The following is a 17,729-nucleotide window of genomic DNA, read 5'->3' as shown; positions in this document are numbered from 1 at the left end:
GGACTCAACTGACAACCTCAGGACAAGTGGAAGGGATTACTCTCAATTGGATTTGCTCTTTCTTCTAGGATAGACCCCGAGGACAGTATAGAATAATTATTGTTCTTCCCCAGGAGGTGGGGTTCTACCAGGGTTCCCTTTTGCTCTTCACTCCCAACCCCTTCTTCATATTGATGGAGCTGGCAGCAAGTGTAGGAGAATGTGTTGTACCATCTGATATGTATAGGACACCAAACTACGTTTATTTCTTCTGACTCACTGTACCTGCCTTACATTGTCTTCTGCCTTCCAAACCACAATACAACTCAAGCTCTTCTACTCCTCCTCCCCCAGTTTTGCAATATGAGACAGGGTTTCAAGACAGCCCAAGGTCCTTTGTGAATTAGAGCATGCCCAGATGAAGTGGGTAGTAAATAGAAGAAGCAGGAGCTTGCTGGCACAGCTGAAGTCTTGGTAATCTGCTAGAGTTGCCCCAAAAGGCTGGGAACCATTGATGCTGCTATTTATACACTATTTAAATATTGTAAATAGATTACAGATTTACTCTAACAGTCTAAGCTTTTGTGTCTGGAAACAAACCATTTACTACAACAATCACTTTCTGCGTAGTCAGTTAAATTGCCTACCACATTTTGATATGTAAAACAATATTCCATTTATATCTTAATTCCTCACAATTTATCTTTTATACATGGTTGGTTGTAGAAAATTAGGGGTGCTTTAGTGCCCCTCTCCAAAAAAAAGTTAGGGATTTCACTGATAAAAAGGAAACACCAAGTTTGGAATACAAGCTCATTTCTTTTCTCACATTATGAAAATTATACTAAATTTACATTTGAATAATATATGGGTTCTGCAATCTAGCACACAGAGGTATAACATGATCCAGTAGATGGAAATTGAAGCTAGACAAATTCAGAAGGGAAAAAAAAGGTACACATTTTTACCAATGAGGATAATTAACCATTGGAACAATTTACCATGAGTCGTGATGGATTCTTCATTAACTGGCAATTTTAAAATCAAGACTGGAAGTTTTTCCAAAAAGATCTGCTCTAGGAATTATTTCAGGGAAGTTCTATGGCCTGGTTTATACAGGAGATCAGACTAGATGATCACAATGGTCCCTTCTAGCCTTGAATTTATGAATCTTCTGTTGCTGAAAATGTCCAAGCCTTGCAGAGTTTTGAAGAGATTGTCTGCCATGTTTAGAAATTTTTGAGCTAGTTCAATACTAAAGAGGAAGTTAATTTTTCCCATTTTTGCTGTTATGCCCTCAGTTCAAGTTCTCATTATAGGGTCTATATAAAGACCATATGACATAAAACAGCAAACAGATTGCAACAGGAGGAACCATGATAAAACATCAAGTGTGAAGTACATCAAATTTGCAGCTTTCCAAGTTGCACACAGTGCAAGTAGTTCTCAGAAACTAAAGCCAATGTTTTTGCACAGAGTCAGTCTCACTGGACAGAGGACATGGTGATGTACTTCACACTTAATGTTTTATGTCCAAAATATAGCATCTCATCTAGGTGAATTTTTAAATTAATTTTGTGATTTCCTAAACAATTTCAAGGGTGTCTCTTAGGAGAGTGCTATTTGTAATAGTCCTGGCACCCCAAATTCAAAGCAGACTCAGCAATGAGTATAGTAGCTCATGGTTCCTCCTGTTGCAATCTGTTTGCTACACCTGATACTAAACCTGCCATACTAACAGCACCATTGTAGCATTGTCTGGAACAGCTGTTGATATTCACACTTACATGCAACAACAACTTTAATTACATATGCTTACCTCCGGTGATGTATAGGCTACATTGTACAATCTATTTAACTCATCATCCACATACTGCAAACATAAAACCACTTGCTCTTTGTTTGAGAAGCCTGTTGCTTCATTTACCATAATTGTATACCACTTATCCAAAATCTTCTCAGAAATATCCCTCGCTATTTTAAGACCCATTGTTTCCATTATATCATTTTTGAAAACCTGGACTTGTGAATTTGTCTTGACCCTTTTTCAGCCTGTCATAAATATAAAGGGAAGGGTAAACACCTTTAAAATCCCTCCTGGCCAGAGGAAAAACCCCTTCACCTGTAAAGGGTTAAGATGCTAGGATAACCTCGCTGGCACCTGACCACAATGACCAATGAGACGACAAGATACTTTCAAAGCTGGAGGGAGGGAGAAACAGGGTCTGTCTGATGCTTTTGCCAGGGACAGAACAGGAATGGAGTCTTAGAATTTAGTAAGTTATCTAGCTAGATATGCGTTAGATTATGATTTCTTTAAATGGCTGAGAAATTAGACTGTGCTGAATAGAATGAATATTCTTGTCTTTGTGTCTTTCTTGTAACTTACGGTTTTGCCTAGAGGGATTCTCTAGGTTTTGAATCTAATTACCCTGTAAGGTATTTACCATCCTGATTTTACAGAGGTGATTCTTTTTACCTTTCTTATATTAAAATTCTTCTTGTAAGAAATTGAATGCTTTTTTCATTGTTCTTAAGATCCAAGGGTTTGGGTCTGTGGTCACCTATGCAAATTGGTGAGGATTTTTATCAAGCCTTCCCCAGGCAGGAGGGTGCAAGGTTTTGGTGAAGATTTGGGGGGGGGGGAAGATGTTCCCAAACAATGTTTTCCCAGTAAACCCAGTCAAATGTTTGGTGGTGGCAGTGGAAGTCCAAGGGTAAAATAGTTTGTACCTTGGGGAAGTTTTAACCTAAGCTGGTAAAAGTAAGCTTAGGAGGTTTTCATGCAGGTCCTCACATCTGTACCCTAGAGTTCAGAGTGGGGAAGGAACCTTGACACAGTCACTTTGAAATATCAGGATTGCAGTCTACCTCTCCCCTTCAGAGCATATTTTCAGCTTTCTCAGCATAATGGCCTTGCAGCACAAGTCCTTGTCTGACAAGATAACATGTGCTACTCAGTTTTTCCTTTAGGATCTTCCTGCTTTCATCCTTTCTGAAAGTACTGTGAATCTAACATGCCACCAATGCGTCTTGTGGTCTTTTGAGGAACATCCACTGCTTCCTGGCGACACAAAGCAGCTTAGTGCCTTTCAAATTTGTCTCAAGCCTCTTTCTAGTTAGAGAATCCAGACTGTGTGAAAGTTTCCGTAAAAGTAGCTTCTGCCTAAAAGCTACACAGTTATAGCAATAAAAAATACACTCATTAGCTTCAGAATAATGGAGTCATTGAAAACCACCAAACAAATGAGCAGACAGAACAGCCTCTCTTTACAAAATTACACACAGGGCAAACTTAAATCATGGTTGATGAGGTATTTTGGAAATGCTAACTGTATCAGGCAACTGGCAGTGGATTCCTGTTGCAGGCAATGGTGGAGACAGCTCAGTACTACAACCGGCAGTAGTTGATCCACTTCTGCTTGAAGTTCAGTTTCCTCCTGTTTAATCAGCCATGTTTTAAGTGATTTCATTTTAGCTTTGGGTACACAAAGACCACAGAACCAAAACATAATTAAATGTAACAGATGAAATCAGATCCACTGAAGTCAATGGCAAAGCTTTCATTGATTTCAATGAGGGTCGAATTTGACCCAATAGAATTTTGAAACATGATGCATTATGAAATGCGATATTCAAGGGAATATTTAACATGAGTCTGATGTTCCCCAGTTTTGGTGACATGCACCTTGAAAATGCCTGTAAGTGGAGATAACTTCATTAGTCATTTTGAAAATTGCTCTACAAGTCCCTATGATTTTAAGGTGTCTAAATTGGGACACCCCCTGAGAAGGGAGATTTTCTGTGAGTGGGTGCTCAGCACTTTCTGATAATGGGGACCCTTTAGTCACTTTTGAAAATTCAATCCATTGTATACATGTTAAAAAACAAAATTATTTGTGTTCACACATGTTAAAGGAATATTGAATTTTAAAAAGATATGTAAAAGCATATTTTAAAAGATACACACTCCTTATCTGGAAACATTCTTAGATATTGAAGCAACAAGCCAATTACCCCAACGCCTAATTTGCTAATGAGCATATTAGGCATATTGTAAGCATATTCACTTGTCATTCTATTTATTTTCCACTGTTAAAATTCTTTGTCACTCATTTGTTTATCTGGAAAACTTTGCAACATATAATAGCGAAAGAGAGGGTGTGTGTGTGATTAACCAAGGTAACTTATGTAGAATTTTACAGTTGCCAAAATTAATTTTTCTGATGAGGTAAAGGTCTGAAATGACTCCGCAGAATTTTACAAAGTATATAAATGTGCAGTTTTCAATTCTAAATTTTCATTAGTCAGTGCAAATCATCTGACTTACAAGTGACTTCTAAATCCCCTGGTCACTGAGCTGTTATCTAACGTACAGAGATCCAAGACATTAGCAAATATGTCAACCCAGACTCAGACAGCTCTCATTCACAGATTCAATGGGATTCCCTTTACAACTATGTCATCGCCGGATCTTCTAAAATCCTTGGATGCCTTTGATGCTAGAGAAGATGACATCCTTTTGGTTTCCTATCCAAAGTCTGGTAAAGTTCTGCTTTAAGCATTTATTGCAGGGAATCTTAATTGTTTGCTGAGCGTTCTGGGTGTAAGCTCACTGAAAAACCTGATGTGTATGTGAGAAAGCAAGATAGAAAGAGGATGATGTTTACACCCAGACTGGAACTATGGAGCTGTAGTGAGATGTGAAATTGTGTTTTAAAAAAAAACAAAAAACAAAAAACCCACCTATATTTGTGTAGTGTATTTTGATTTTGTAATTTTAAATAGTCTGAGCCCACTGATGGGTTCTTTTTACTACTAGAAATCAATAGGTAATTTTCTTGTAAGTAAAATCCATACCGTAAAGATTTGGCAAAAGATTTACTACACTGTTATCATTAACTAGTCAATTGTATTAAGTAATTTTATGGTGCTTGTCTGTGTATTCATTCTCCCCTTCCCCCCCAAAAAAATTAAGTCAGTGTTGCTTTTGAAAATATGTAATCTAACGTGTTAGTTTGCCAGCTAGGTGGTGGGTATACGTTTATGCTCAAGCTTCATTAGGAAAATTGAAGCATAGGACTACATTTTAGTTTCTATAAAACTATCTGAATAATATGCACATTTTCTAAAAAGGTTTGTTTTAGTATCAGTGTTAAATCCACTAGGAAAAGTGCTGAGCATTTCATACATCAGCTACAGCTCTAATTCTCAAAAAGAACAGGAGTACTTGTGGCACCTTAGAGACTAACAAATTTATTTGAACATAAGCTTTCGTGAGCTACAGCTCACTTCATTGGATGCATCAGCCAGGTCAGGGGAGAGTGGTCTGTGTACACGGTGAGAACTGCTCATAGGTGTAAAATTTCTCACATGCCTAAGTGTTGCAGGATCAGAACTTCAGTTTGCAAACAAGTGAGCTACTTCCAAACTCAGACTTTTCCTGTATCAGTATTTTTTCTAGTAATAAATCCTTTTCTTCCTCTCCCCATTTTTTCCTTAAAAATAATCATCTGAAGGCACTCACTGGCTTGCACAAATTATAATGCAGATTTACACTCCCCAAGTCACCCTAACATCACCTATTGAGTTTGGGGATATCTCCAGAGTGGAAGAACTGAACAATCTTTCATCCAAGAGAATCATCCCAACGCACTTGGACTACAACATGTTACCATCAAATTTTAAGGTCAAACAATGCAAGGTAAAATAAGTTGCATTATAACTCTCTCAAATTAAGTATACATTTTATCTTGTCTGGAAGTAGCCATTTTTAAACACACAGTACTTACAGTATCAAGTTAGAGTGGCAATTTCTGCTTTCAGATACACCAGTGTAAATCTGGAATAACTCTCTGGCTTCAGTGGGTTACTCTGAATTTAACCAGAGTAGCATTCTGGTGTTGGCCCTATGTTTAAAATTTCATAGTGTAAAATATTTATTGAATCTGATGTGTTTACAATTTTCATTATAATCTAGTCTGACCACCTACATAACACAGGCATTAAAACTTCATGGAGTAATTCCTAAATCACTATTTGTTGGTTGAGCTAGAACATATTAACATATATACAAGTTTCACTGATGCAGATAACCTATGATAGAATCATACAGATTCATAATGGCAAAAGCACTGGGTTTTTCAGATATGAATGATGGAAGTGACTTCCTAGCAATTAATCAAAAGCCAATAACTCATCTCTACTTGCTCCACCAGAATTAGATTTATTCCAAAATAGCATGTCAGTAAACAGGTACTGTTTTAGCATAAAATATAATGAGATAACATAGGGCCAACATCTTGCCATCAGACCTGCAACACTGATCTAGTTCAAGGTGTAAATTAAACAATGAAGGGTCTGAAGCATGCCTCCCCCATTTGTATTACAACCTGCCTGACATCAGTTGTCCTGCAAAACCACAGTCTTCAGACTACGTTTCAGACATTTGTGAGACTGGATTTGAAATGGCCACAGTTATCAAAGTGCCAAATTTCCTTGTATACTAACATGGAAATGCACTTGCACTTAGATGTCTTTGAGCATCAGCTACAAATAACTTGATTTAAAAGACTAAAGATACAGGAGCCTGAGCATCCTCAAATAATGCTAGTAGCAAACAGTTTAACTACATGTAATTAAAAGTTTCGTAATCTAAGTATACTTAAACCTACATTCTGCCTTTAAACCATGTGCTCAACTCCCAGTGACATCAATGGATGCTGCATATCCAGATGGGGGCAATATATGCCCCTTAACCTGAAGGTAAATTTCTGGGTTTGGAGATGAGACTTTATCCCACAAAGTAGATGTCATTCTATGATGAAGTGGGTGAGGTAATATATTTTATTAAACGAACTTCTGTTGATGAGAGACAAGTTTTTGAACCTGAGGATGAGCTGCGTGTGGCTCGAAAGCTTGATCTCTCACCAACAGAAGTTGGTCCAATAAAAGATATTACCTCACCCACCTTGTATCTAATATCCTGGGACCCACATGGCCATGACTACACTGCATACATCTAGTTTTAGTCACAGAAGGGCACAAATATATATCAAGAGTGAATGTATACAATGTATACCATTTCCGTTCAGTGCAATGATCAATGGAGCTAGAATTACATAATTAAGTGTAAGGGATACATGCACATGTGAAAGAAAGCCATGTGATGACTACTCTACTATCACAATCACACTTCTTTTAATGTGTCACTTTACAATTAATCTAACAGTGTTTCATTGCTCATGCTAATCTGCTAATATGTTTCATTAACCTATGCCTCCAATTGTCCTCTTGAAGCTAGTGTGTTGGAAAACACTAGAGTGTTATTTCTATTCAAGATTCATAGTTTTTCCCTGCTCTCAGAAATATGAAGTTGATTGTAATGTTCATGACTGGAATGTTCCTCAGGAATGTTCTTTAGGATGAACTGCTTGGTAGGACTGTGGAATTTCAGACACATATAGATTGTTTGCAAAAGAAGGTTATAGGCAAGGATACCAATTATGCAAACTAAAGGCACATACTTAAGAAAGGACTAAAAGTAAGTTTTCAGCCACAAATCCAAGTCGTGATCTCTCACACACTCACCCACAGTTTTTGCTTTTCCCCATAGCAATATTGGCGGCTCCTGGAAAAATTCAGCTCTGCATCCAAGTTTTGATTTCAAAAACGTAAACTTCATGGTTATTCAGATGCAGGCTTTTGGTTCAGGCCCAATTCTAGTAGCAACCGTTCTCATGGAACAGATCATGTGCAGCTTATATGAGAATGACAAGTAAATGTTTTACTCATGGGATTTATTGAGATCATATATTAACTCATGAACTAATATGAAAGCTGTCTCTTGCATATATTCCAGTCCACACATGTATAGGATACCCATATGCAATTGTGTACCAACCACTAATACTGTATTAGTGGAGGGGCACATATACATCCAGCTTTTGCCACTGGTTCATTACTGCCTGTTAATCAATCAATTAGTGATTTTTCCCCCCACAAATACCTTCCTCTACCTTAATGCTGTTTTAACTATAAAGGACATTTGACTGGAAGATGATCAGTAAAAGAACTCTGACCCATAACCACATCGGGGCTGATGTTGGCTAAAAGGCATGTAAAAAACCTCACACCTATGCAGGGGATACTCTAAAAGAAGAAAGTTATCCTTAGTAATCATAGTGTCTTCTTTTACAGGCCTTCTACATCATCAGAAATCCAAAAGATATTGCAGTTTCTATGTTTCACTACTACAGAGAGAACCCAAATCTCCCCACCATCGATTCATGGACTATTTTCCTTGAGCTGTTCTTAAGGGGAGATGGTAAGGATGAGTGTTACCTTTTTTTTTCTCTCTCTCTAGCCTACAAACTTATAACACTTGGTAAGAAGTGAGAAATATGAATAAGTGTGAAAATTCCTTATTTACAGGGCATTCCCCCCCCCTTTTTTTTTTTTTACACAAATCATGCATGTAACTTTACATCAGCAGTACATTTCGTACAAATTTGTTTACTTAACCACAGTAGCTACTATCCCTTCAGTGTGGTATTTACAGTATTTCCTATTGTTGGAATAGAAAACACCGCATGTGTCCCCTTAAATTTAATTACTGCCAGAGGTATGTGTTCCTCTTTAATGACGCTGTTCTTTAATGGCCTTATTGCAACATCAGAAACATCATGTACTTCTGGACAACAGTAAATGATTTAGTCAGCAAAGCTTTGCTTAAGCCCCAGTCCTGGAGAATGGGTTGATTGCTGCACTCTTATGATTCCCACTGACTTCAGTGGGTCTGCTCAAGGGTCCAGCAAGCTGCCACTCTGCAGGAGCAGGGCCTTAGATTGATGGCAGAATTCATGCTGAAAATAAAGTTCAACAAGCACAGTTCTCTGTCAGCCCTCCATACAGACAAGTTAACAGTCCATAGGCAGCAAACTCTATCAGAACTGGCATTAGCATTTTTCCCCATGCCCGAAAAACATTTTGCAACCAACCCTTGCCTAAACAAGTTACTGACCCTTGTTCCATCCACAAAAACAAGCAAGCAAAATAAAACTGACCTGCTGATTCTAATCCCCACTCTATATTAAAGCAAATTAACACTATCCCAGCTTTTACAAAAACATAGGTAGCTACATGTCCCCCCAAACAGGAATGCCCCTGTTGATTTGACAGAAAAATACTTTATCGCAGTTTTTGCAACTCCCAGAAGACCAGCCACTTTAACTAGCCACTGCTGAGCTTGAATATCCAGCTTCCCCTTTAGGTTTAGGATTAAAAAAAAAAAATCTGGAGAGAGTTAATTAGAAAATGCATCCGATGAAGTGAGCTGTAGCTCACGAAAGCTTATGCTCTAATAAATTTGTTAGTCTCTAAGGTGCCACAAGTACTCCTTTTCTTTTTGCGAATACAGACTAACACGGCTGCTACTCTGAAACCAGTTAATTTAGTGTTTTTTCACCAAATGGTAAAGCAAGGGTCTATCACACAACATCTTACCTGAAGATACTAATGTCCCCCTGACTTGAAATCAGCTTATAAGGTAATTTGCAACAGGAGCCTCCATTTTACACATGAGAAAGGAGAAAAAGTGCTTATGAGCACCCTTTATAAAGTGGTGGGTATTCTTCTGAGCATGCTCAGCAGAGTTTTCCCTAGTGTCTAAGAGCACACCAGAAAGGAATCAAGTATTTAAACTGACATATCGGAGAGCATATAAAGCACATTTCCGTTTATTGACCTGGATGAAGCAAGGTGAATGTTATTCTGAGCCCTTAGCTATCAAGCCTGTTTATTCATTACAAATTGTTGTTTTATCTTTGTTTTTCATTTATCAGTGTATTTTTTTCATTATTTTTCTTTTTATTATTTTGCATTCATGACCCGTATTTTTTCCCGGGGGCCCTTTATAAATGTGAATGCTTCTTTTTGAAATGTTTGTGCCATAGATAGGTTCAAACAGCAAAATTCAAATCCTGATTTCAACCCACACTGCCAGCCCACTCCAGTAGATAGTTTTGCATAGCTGGATCCAAACAAAGGTTTTATTTGTAAGCCTTGACCTGTTGAAGTCTCCATTAACCACAGACACTACCCTGCCCTGTGACAGGGCGGGTTATCTTGAGCTGCCAGTTCCAAACCCCAAGGACATGGATGAGTCCTTTATGAGTAGCCGTTTTGATTCTGATGTGGAAGTTAAGATTGTGCTGGTGTTGGTGTTCCCATTATCCATCCCCATTTTCAGTGTTTTATTACTCATTTATATAGTTTGTTTCTGCTGGACACATGCTACACAAGAATCAATACAGCAACAAACAGTTGTAGGAAATTGAAAAGAAACACAAAATGCTACTCATTTGGGGCCTGATCCAAAGCTCACTGAAGTCAGTAGTTTTCCATTGACATCAGCAGGCTTTCCTGTGTTCCAAACCGAGCAAAAGCAGTTGGGCACATACTTAAGTGATTTGCGGGGTCTAGGGCCTTATCACTATCTGTTTTGAGCACCTAATGCTGACGGAAGAAAAAGGATCCATTTAAAAAAAATCAATGTAGCCCATCACTTGTCGAAGCTTGGACTATTGTCTTGTAGTACTTTGTGTGTTCCTGGAGCAGGGATAAAAACATTAGTTCAACCACAACTTGGTTTTTCTACAGATACATGCTAAAGGATCTTCTTGGACCTGTGCGAAGTCCCACTGACTTCAGGACAAGGGTGAAGGCAAAGGGAGTCCTTTCCCTGTTCTGCTGCATATACACAGGGGTCAGCCACAGTTTTGTTGCTTATGCCCCTTAGGCTGGATCCTGCACTACTGAAGCTAATTTGGCTACTTGTTAATGGAAGCAAAATTGTAACTGCTGATCACAAGCCCCAAGGGAGTAACATTTCATACATCTTCAAGGTCAGAAGGGAACAATATGTTCATTAGTCTAACCTCCTGCTTTACACGGGCCATAGAACTTCATTCAGCACCACCAGCAGCATTAGACACACCAAAGTGAGTGGAGATTGCAGTATTGCCAACCCCAAGTGCTCAAACATCATGAGTCTGGCTGCTCAAAAATCAAGAGATTGGTTTAAAAATCATATGATTTTTAAAAAAATAATAAATGTTGGATTCTTCTTTTTTGCCATCTGGTTTCTGAACCCTTTAGGATGATCTCACTTAACATTTTCAATCTTCTCTTTACAAACAGAAAGGCCAGAAACTTTTTTTTTTTTAAGTGAAAGCTGAGGTTCTCCTGCAATCTCTTGATTTCAAAAAGTGGTGGTACAATTTAAGAAAAACAGCACACATCCTGAGACTCATTATAAAGTCATAGGAGTTGGCAACATTGCAGTGGCTAAGTACCAGTTTGGGAACTAATAGCCACTCTGCCTCAGTTTCCCCTGATAGTTTAAATTGATAGGGTATTCTTCACTTCCTCTCCTAAAATTTTTGACACATAGCTGTGCACTTATTAACAGCTACTGTGTTTCACTCCAGAGATGGCTGCAGTTTGTGGTAAAGTGATTACTGTCTTCCCAAATGATGGTATTAATACTGCAAATGCTAATTCACATGCTTAACTTTTGTAAGTGTATAATGCCATAGATTTCAGTAGGACTACTCACATTTCCTTGCCATTGTAGTCAGTGTTCAGCTTCAAATGCATTTCTCAAAAGAACACCAGAATTCCATAACCAGAAGTGCATGCAAAAAAAGTTGAATAACTTTGTACATTTGGTTTGATCCAGTAAACAGAAGGAATTGAACCAGTCAGGGGAATATAGTGCACTCTCACTGTACTGTAGGAAGAGAACATTTCTTTTAGTGTATGCTATATAGTTAGAATTATTTCTCAATGAAGTTTATATAAATCCCATTTTGTTTTTCTCACAGTTGTCTGTGGATCCTGGTTTGATCATTTCTTAAGCTGGGAAGAGCATAAAAATGACAGAAACATCTTATTTTTATTCTATGAAGAGATGAAGAAGGTAAACATATTTCTCATCTCATGCAGCAAAAAACAAAACAAAACAAACCTGTTGTAAAATTGTATCACTGGAATTTAAAGAGCAAATTAAAACAAAAGATGTACAAGACAGAACAAGTTCATAATACAAACATACTTAGTATTTATATTGCACTTTTATCTTGAAAAGGTTTCATGAATATTAGCTACTTAATTTTCATAACATAGGTAAGGTAGGTAGTAAATCCTAATTTCACATATGGAGAAACTGAGGTACAGATTGATTAACTTGCACAAAGCCACAGCAAGAATCAGTGTAAGAACCAGGACTAACATGCAGTCCCTGCACAGACAGCTAGATCACACTGCCAGGCTGTGAAAAACTTCTCTTGTACCAGAATCTTCTGTCTGTTTCTAGTAATACAGAGTGGAATTTTCAAAAGAGCTGAAGTGATTTAGGAGCATAAGCATTCAGAGCCTATGGAATTTGAACTCCTAACAAGGCTGGTCAAATTTTTTTCCATTCTAACTTTTTTTACACCACAAAATTGGGTTTTTGACAAAAAAAATTGTGAGAAACGTCTGCTCTCCTCAAGAATTTCCAGTTTTGAATAATAAAAAAAAAAACGCCCCCTGCCCTCGCCCAAGACAACAAACTGTGGTTGTCAGGTTTTGGATATTTTGATGAAAAGTCCCAATTTTCTACTGAAAATTTCTATAAAAATGTATTTTTTCATCTTTTGCAATATTTTCCTTTGGGGGAGGAGAAGAAATAGAAATCCATCCAGTTCTAGCTCCTAAGGCACTTAAGATCTTCTGAAAATTTTACCCACAGACCCCAGTTCAGCTAGATACTCAACTATATGCCTAACTTTAAGCACATTAATATTCCTAATGAAGGCAACGAGAACTACTCCTGCTGAAAGTTAGAGAAATGCTTGACTGCCTTCCTGAACCGATACCAAAATTGGCTGTGCAACTTTTTTCAATACATTTAAATGAGAATGTACACCACTGAGCTTGATTATCTTCTCACTTGTATCATTTGCACACATGTAACTCCAGTGACTTCAATAGAATTACTCCTGATTTACATGGGTGCAAGTGAGAGATGAATCAGGCCTACCATATATATACCATGTGTACACATCAGTGTGACAGTTTTGCTTGAACAGTGTCTTTTGGAAGGAAAAATCTTTGTTGTTTATTTGGTTTAGAAATAAAATCTGATATTCTGCTTAGAAAACAAATACTTTACTCTTCAAATATCGCAGGATCTTCCTAAGGTTGTGAAGAAAATGAGTGTATTTCTGGGAGTAAACATCAGTGACAGTGAAATTAAAGAGATTTGTGAGAAGTCGTCATTCACTGAGATGAAAAGCAATGTAGAAAAAGAAAACAGTGACCCAAATCACACCGTTTGTGCACTCACATCCAATAGGAAGCTGATATTCCGAAAAGGTATGTTGGTTGGAACTGGCCCAATAAAATCTCTCATATAAAGCCTGATCCAAATCTCATCTCATACACTAGGGGTATTCCAATGACTTTTTGTGCTTTGGATCATGCCCACAGACTGATGAAGGAATTCTTCTTGAATCCATTTCTAGTATGCTTTCTTTCCAGTTTCTTTGGTTTATAATGACTGGCCACACTAGACACAGGGAAGCGTCTAAATTACAAGTCTAATATTGTTTTACATGAGCATTTAGAACTGAAAGGAAAGATTCATGCAGCTTAACTGTCTCTTTCTTTATCTATATTTCTCTACCTCTGCCCTTCACAAATGCTAATGTGTACCTTCATTACTGCATGGCAAGGTCACTCAGTTTATCAGAAACCACACAAACACATTCCTTTTGAGAGTGGTTGCAGTTAGTGTTTATCTTATATATTACTTGTCTTATTGAAGTGGACATGCTAAAGAAATAGGCTGACACGATAAAAATGGATGAGTGGGAATCCATTGATAGTGTAAAGAGATGAATTACCTTAAAATCCTCATGCAACTCTAAATCTAGGGTCAAATTTTCAAAAGCACTTAAGTGACTTATATTCCCAGGTCACTTAAGCACTCCTGAAAATGTTATCCCTAGTTGTTTTAAACAAAAGTACAGCTGGGGAGAAACCTTTCCTGTCCTGGAAAAAAATTTTGGACAAATCCGGACAAAAATTCAAAATCTCAAGGTCTTTTTCAAACTGGAAATCTGGGAGATGGAGGGGGTAACAAAACAGTTTTGACTACTTTGTTTTTTTTTATTTTTTGTACTATAATTAACTTGCATTACAAAACAAAGTCATTTTGAACTAGAAATTAATGAAACAATAAAAAAATCATTACAACTTTCCTGATTAGCTTAACTTAAAAGTTCCGGATACTATACCTCCCCTGAATCTGTTGGCCAATTTTTGTGAGTTTATAGTTGTGTTTTCTTACTTTCATAAATATTTTTTTCTCCTCCCTGTTTTTGTGTGAAAGATGCATGCACACAAACAGGGCAAAGATTACAGTCCTGCAACGAGCTCTGTGTTCATCACCTCGTTTTAGTCAGAGGTCTGTCTACATGGAGCTCATTGCAGGATTGAGGTGTAATAGAACTGGTCAAAAAAATGGGTGCATGGGTGGCGAGACAGAAAATTGTGAATGTTTTGCAGATGGGGGAAGGGGGGAAGTTGGTCAAAATCTCAATTTTTTGTAAACTTCCAACCAGCTGAGAAGCTGAGGTGCCTCAAGGGTGCAGCACTGCCAGGTCTTTCCACTGAGCGGGAGTGAGTGGTGGCTCAACTGAGACTAGTTTACTGCCCAGGTAGGTGGGGGTGGTTTCACTCAGCATAAGGCCCTGGAGGAGTCATGAGCAGGCTAGATGACCAAGAGGTCTGATTCCCACCAAGAGCACAGGCCTGTCTTGCTATTGTCTAGTCAGAGGTCGGTGTCTATCAGCTGGTGATGTATGTATGTATGTGTGGCTTCTATGGGGCAAAAAGTGGTTGTGTGTGTTATATTGCCAGTAATATATTCTTCTTCCAATTCCTCCACTCAGCATTGCCAACCCTGAGCATTCAAAAATTATGAGTCAGGCCCCCCAAGGATCAAAAGAGTAGCTTAAAAAAATGAGATTTTTTTAAAAAAAAGTATATTTTGGATTCTTTATAATTGTCTTCTGTGGTGTTTCTGAGCCTTTAAGGGATGCCTGAATCACATTTTCAAGCTTTGCTCTGCAATCATGAAGGCTAGAAAGGTAGGGTTGTTTTAAATGAAAGCTGAGATCCTCCCATCTTGCATGCCTCCAGAAGCTGTGGCATTTAGAAAAAACACAAATATTATGAGAGTTAGCAGTGCTGACTACTGATCCTGCTTCTCTTCTAGTACTATTCAGACAGTCCTTTGAGATTATTATTTCCACCGCACTATAGGTATGCATGGAAATGGGGAAGCTGGCACAGAGAAAAAACAGTTTTGTTGACATGTGACTTTAAACTGTAAATTAAGTAGCTAGAGCAAGATAAAGTAGTCTGAGGATATAATGGTTATTATGATATGGCACCTGATAAGCCAGCCTCTTTCCACCAGGAACCTCACCTGAGCCCTAAGCGTTACTCATTTGCATCACTTTTATGCTAAGACAAGGGAGCAAAATAATAATAAAACAATGTGTGCAAACTTTTGTACTAACAAAGCCAGACTGTTTAAGAGAACACAGTAAATATCCTCTGTCCAATGGCAAAGCAGGCTCAGCTGTTCATTTCCCATTCTCACTCTCCCAGGTGCTGTTGGTGACTGGAAAAACCACTTCGCTCCAAAAGAAAACAAAATGTTTGAGGAAATGTTTAATAAGAAGATGAAATCGAGTGAACTGGCAAAGTGTATCATCTATGAATGCTGACATCAAATGAAGAGTGCTAGTCAGCTGGCAACTGAGCGGAAAAACTTGGAGATATGTTAATATATAGTGTCAAAACCATGTTTGTACTTTGCAGAAAGATCCTGTGTAGTAATTCCTAATAAAATATTAGGAGAAAATCTGATTATAACATTTCGGGCGACTGTAAGAATTGTACAGAACTAACTGTGGGAACAGTACTGAATGAACACCGAAAGGTACTCAGGAATGTTTCTGTAAAAATTTACTTTAGACATCAATTGACATGTTTGCAATTTTTTTTTTAACTGTGTGAGGAAAAAAGAAGGGGAATACTAAATTGTAGTTTTAGAAGTCAAAAATAAAGTCTTTGTTAATTGTTAGAAATGGCCCCATGCCCCTTGAAATTTTAAAGATTGGGTGTGGAGATAGAAACATCCTAATACAATTTAAACAAAACAAAAACCTGCAGATGAATTAGCAGTGTAAAGAGGTGTATAGTTTAAAAGTGCTAGGTTTCAGATTCAAATTTCTATGTCCAAACCTGCCCTTATAATTTTGGTTCTAAATCATATTCAGAACTAGAAGTGGCTGATTTTCTAGTTCTGGTTTAAATGCAGTCAAGATTTCAATCCAAGATGGCAGAAACTCATAAGACGTGATCTTGTGAGACTTCTGTCATTTATGAATGAGATCACTGAAGAACAGCTTGCAGAATTTTGATGTCTTGAAATTGAACCCTAGCACTGAGTTGGCGTAAAAGCGAAAATGTAGCAAAACCTTAATGGATTCTTGATCTGAATAGTTCCTGTTTAGCTCCTCCTGTTCGTAAATTGCACCATTTTAGATTTGTGTATTGTAGAAAGTTTCAAAAACAGGGTTCTTAAAAAAATAACATTTTGAATTAAGTACTGAACAATCTCAAAGATTGTATCATAAATGCAAGTCAAATGTATGCCAATTTGTACATTTACATGATATGTTCTGGAAACCTTAATGTTTTCTGTTACCTTACTTATGAAAAATGTTTTGTTCCATTCTGCTAATTTACAAATCTTGTGCACTAGAACTCAGCAGTTTTATCTGTGCAAATAAACCATTGCACAGTGATAAAGTAAATGTGGAACATTTTATTCCCCCATGAGACTCTTTTTCCATGAGTCACCTGTCAACCTCCTAGTACATTGGATCACCTTGGAGAAAAAGAAGCAGCTTTTTCTTTTGGTTCAGTCTATTATTGCTTTTCTGACCTCAGCTTTATGACTGTTTGCTGGACCAGCTATTTTGTTAAGTTTTAGTCCAAAGTCTTGAGAAGCATCTGAATAATACAGCCACTTACTGCAGTGACAATATTTTAACCTCCTAAATTGCTTGAGTTACCTATTTTAACAGACAGAGTTAATAGGCAAGTATTGGCATATTTCACACAGGCTTATTTTTCTCATCCACTTACAGTCCCTGCAGTTCCCTCATCGTGTTTCCTTTAGCACAGAAGGAGAAGAGTAGGTTAGTGTTTTCTTCAGTCTTTGTTGTTTTTCCATCCTTTCTTCTTCATCAAAATAACAGTTTTATATCAATTAGTATGTTTGTGTGGTGCTCACAGGAGGTATCAGGGTGATGCATGTGGGGCTGCTATGTAATTTAGGAACACTGATCTGTATTAATGCATGAATGCTGTATGTCACCAAGTCATGAAAAAGGTTATGTTATGACTTTATTAAAATACTTACTGTATGCACGTTGGCACTAGTTTAATAGCAAGAAGGTAACACAATGGGCCTACATAAAACCCCTCCAGGCAAACAGGGCTGAGTTTTAGAAATAAAGCCTATGGTATTAAGTTGTGAACACACTACTTACAGGCATCAGCCAAAAAGTTACACAGCTGTTTTGCCTAGGCTGGGAACAGACAGCTCAAAAGGACAGAAACAG

General features: G+C 37.7%; 1 protein-coding gene across 1 annotated transcript; it reads left to right on the top strand.

The window, feature by feature from the left end:
- Window positions 1-4,378: 4,378 nt before the first annotated feature.
- On the top strand, window positions 4,379-16,920 carry LOC119843855 (sulfotransferase 6B1-like). Its single transcript, XM_038373748.2, has 6 exons — window positions 4,379-4,523; window positions 5,499-5,683; window positions 8,179-8,305; window positions 11,865-11,959; window positions 13,212-13,398; window positions 15,703-16,920. Exons 1-6 carry the CDS (start codon window positions 4,379-4,381, stop codon window positions 15,819-15,821), a joined length of 858 nt encoding a protein of 285 aa, XP_038229676.1. The 3' UTR covers window positions 15,822-16,920.
- Window positions 16,921-17,729: the final 809 nt, after the last annotated feature.

This window comes from Dermochelys coriacea, chromosome 1, assembly GCF_009764565.3.
Source record: "Dermochelys coriacea isolate rDerCor1 chromosome 1, rDerCor1.pri.v4, whole genome shotgun sequence".
NCBI lineage: Eukaryota > Metazoa > Chordata > Testudines > Dermochelyidae > Dermochelys > Dermochelys coriacea.
Note: the sequence above shows the minus strand (reverse complement) of the source record. Positions and strands in the feature narration are given on the sequence as shown.

Coding starts and splice junctions, on each gene's coding strand:
- LOC119843855 (XM_038373748.2), top strand. CDS start 4,379: ATGTCAACCCAGACTCAGACAGCTCTCATTCACAGATTCAATGGGATT. Junction 4,524..5,498: donor GGTTTCCTATCCAAAGTCTG/GTAAAGTTCTGC, acceptor AATCATCTGAAG/GCACTCACTGGCTTGCACAA. Junction 5,684..8,178: donor TTAAGGTCAAACAATGCAAG/GTAAAATAAGTT, acceptor CTTCTTTTACAG/GCCTTCTACATCATCAGAAA.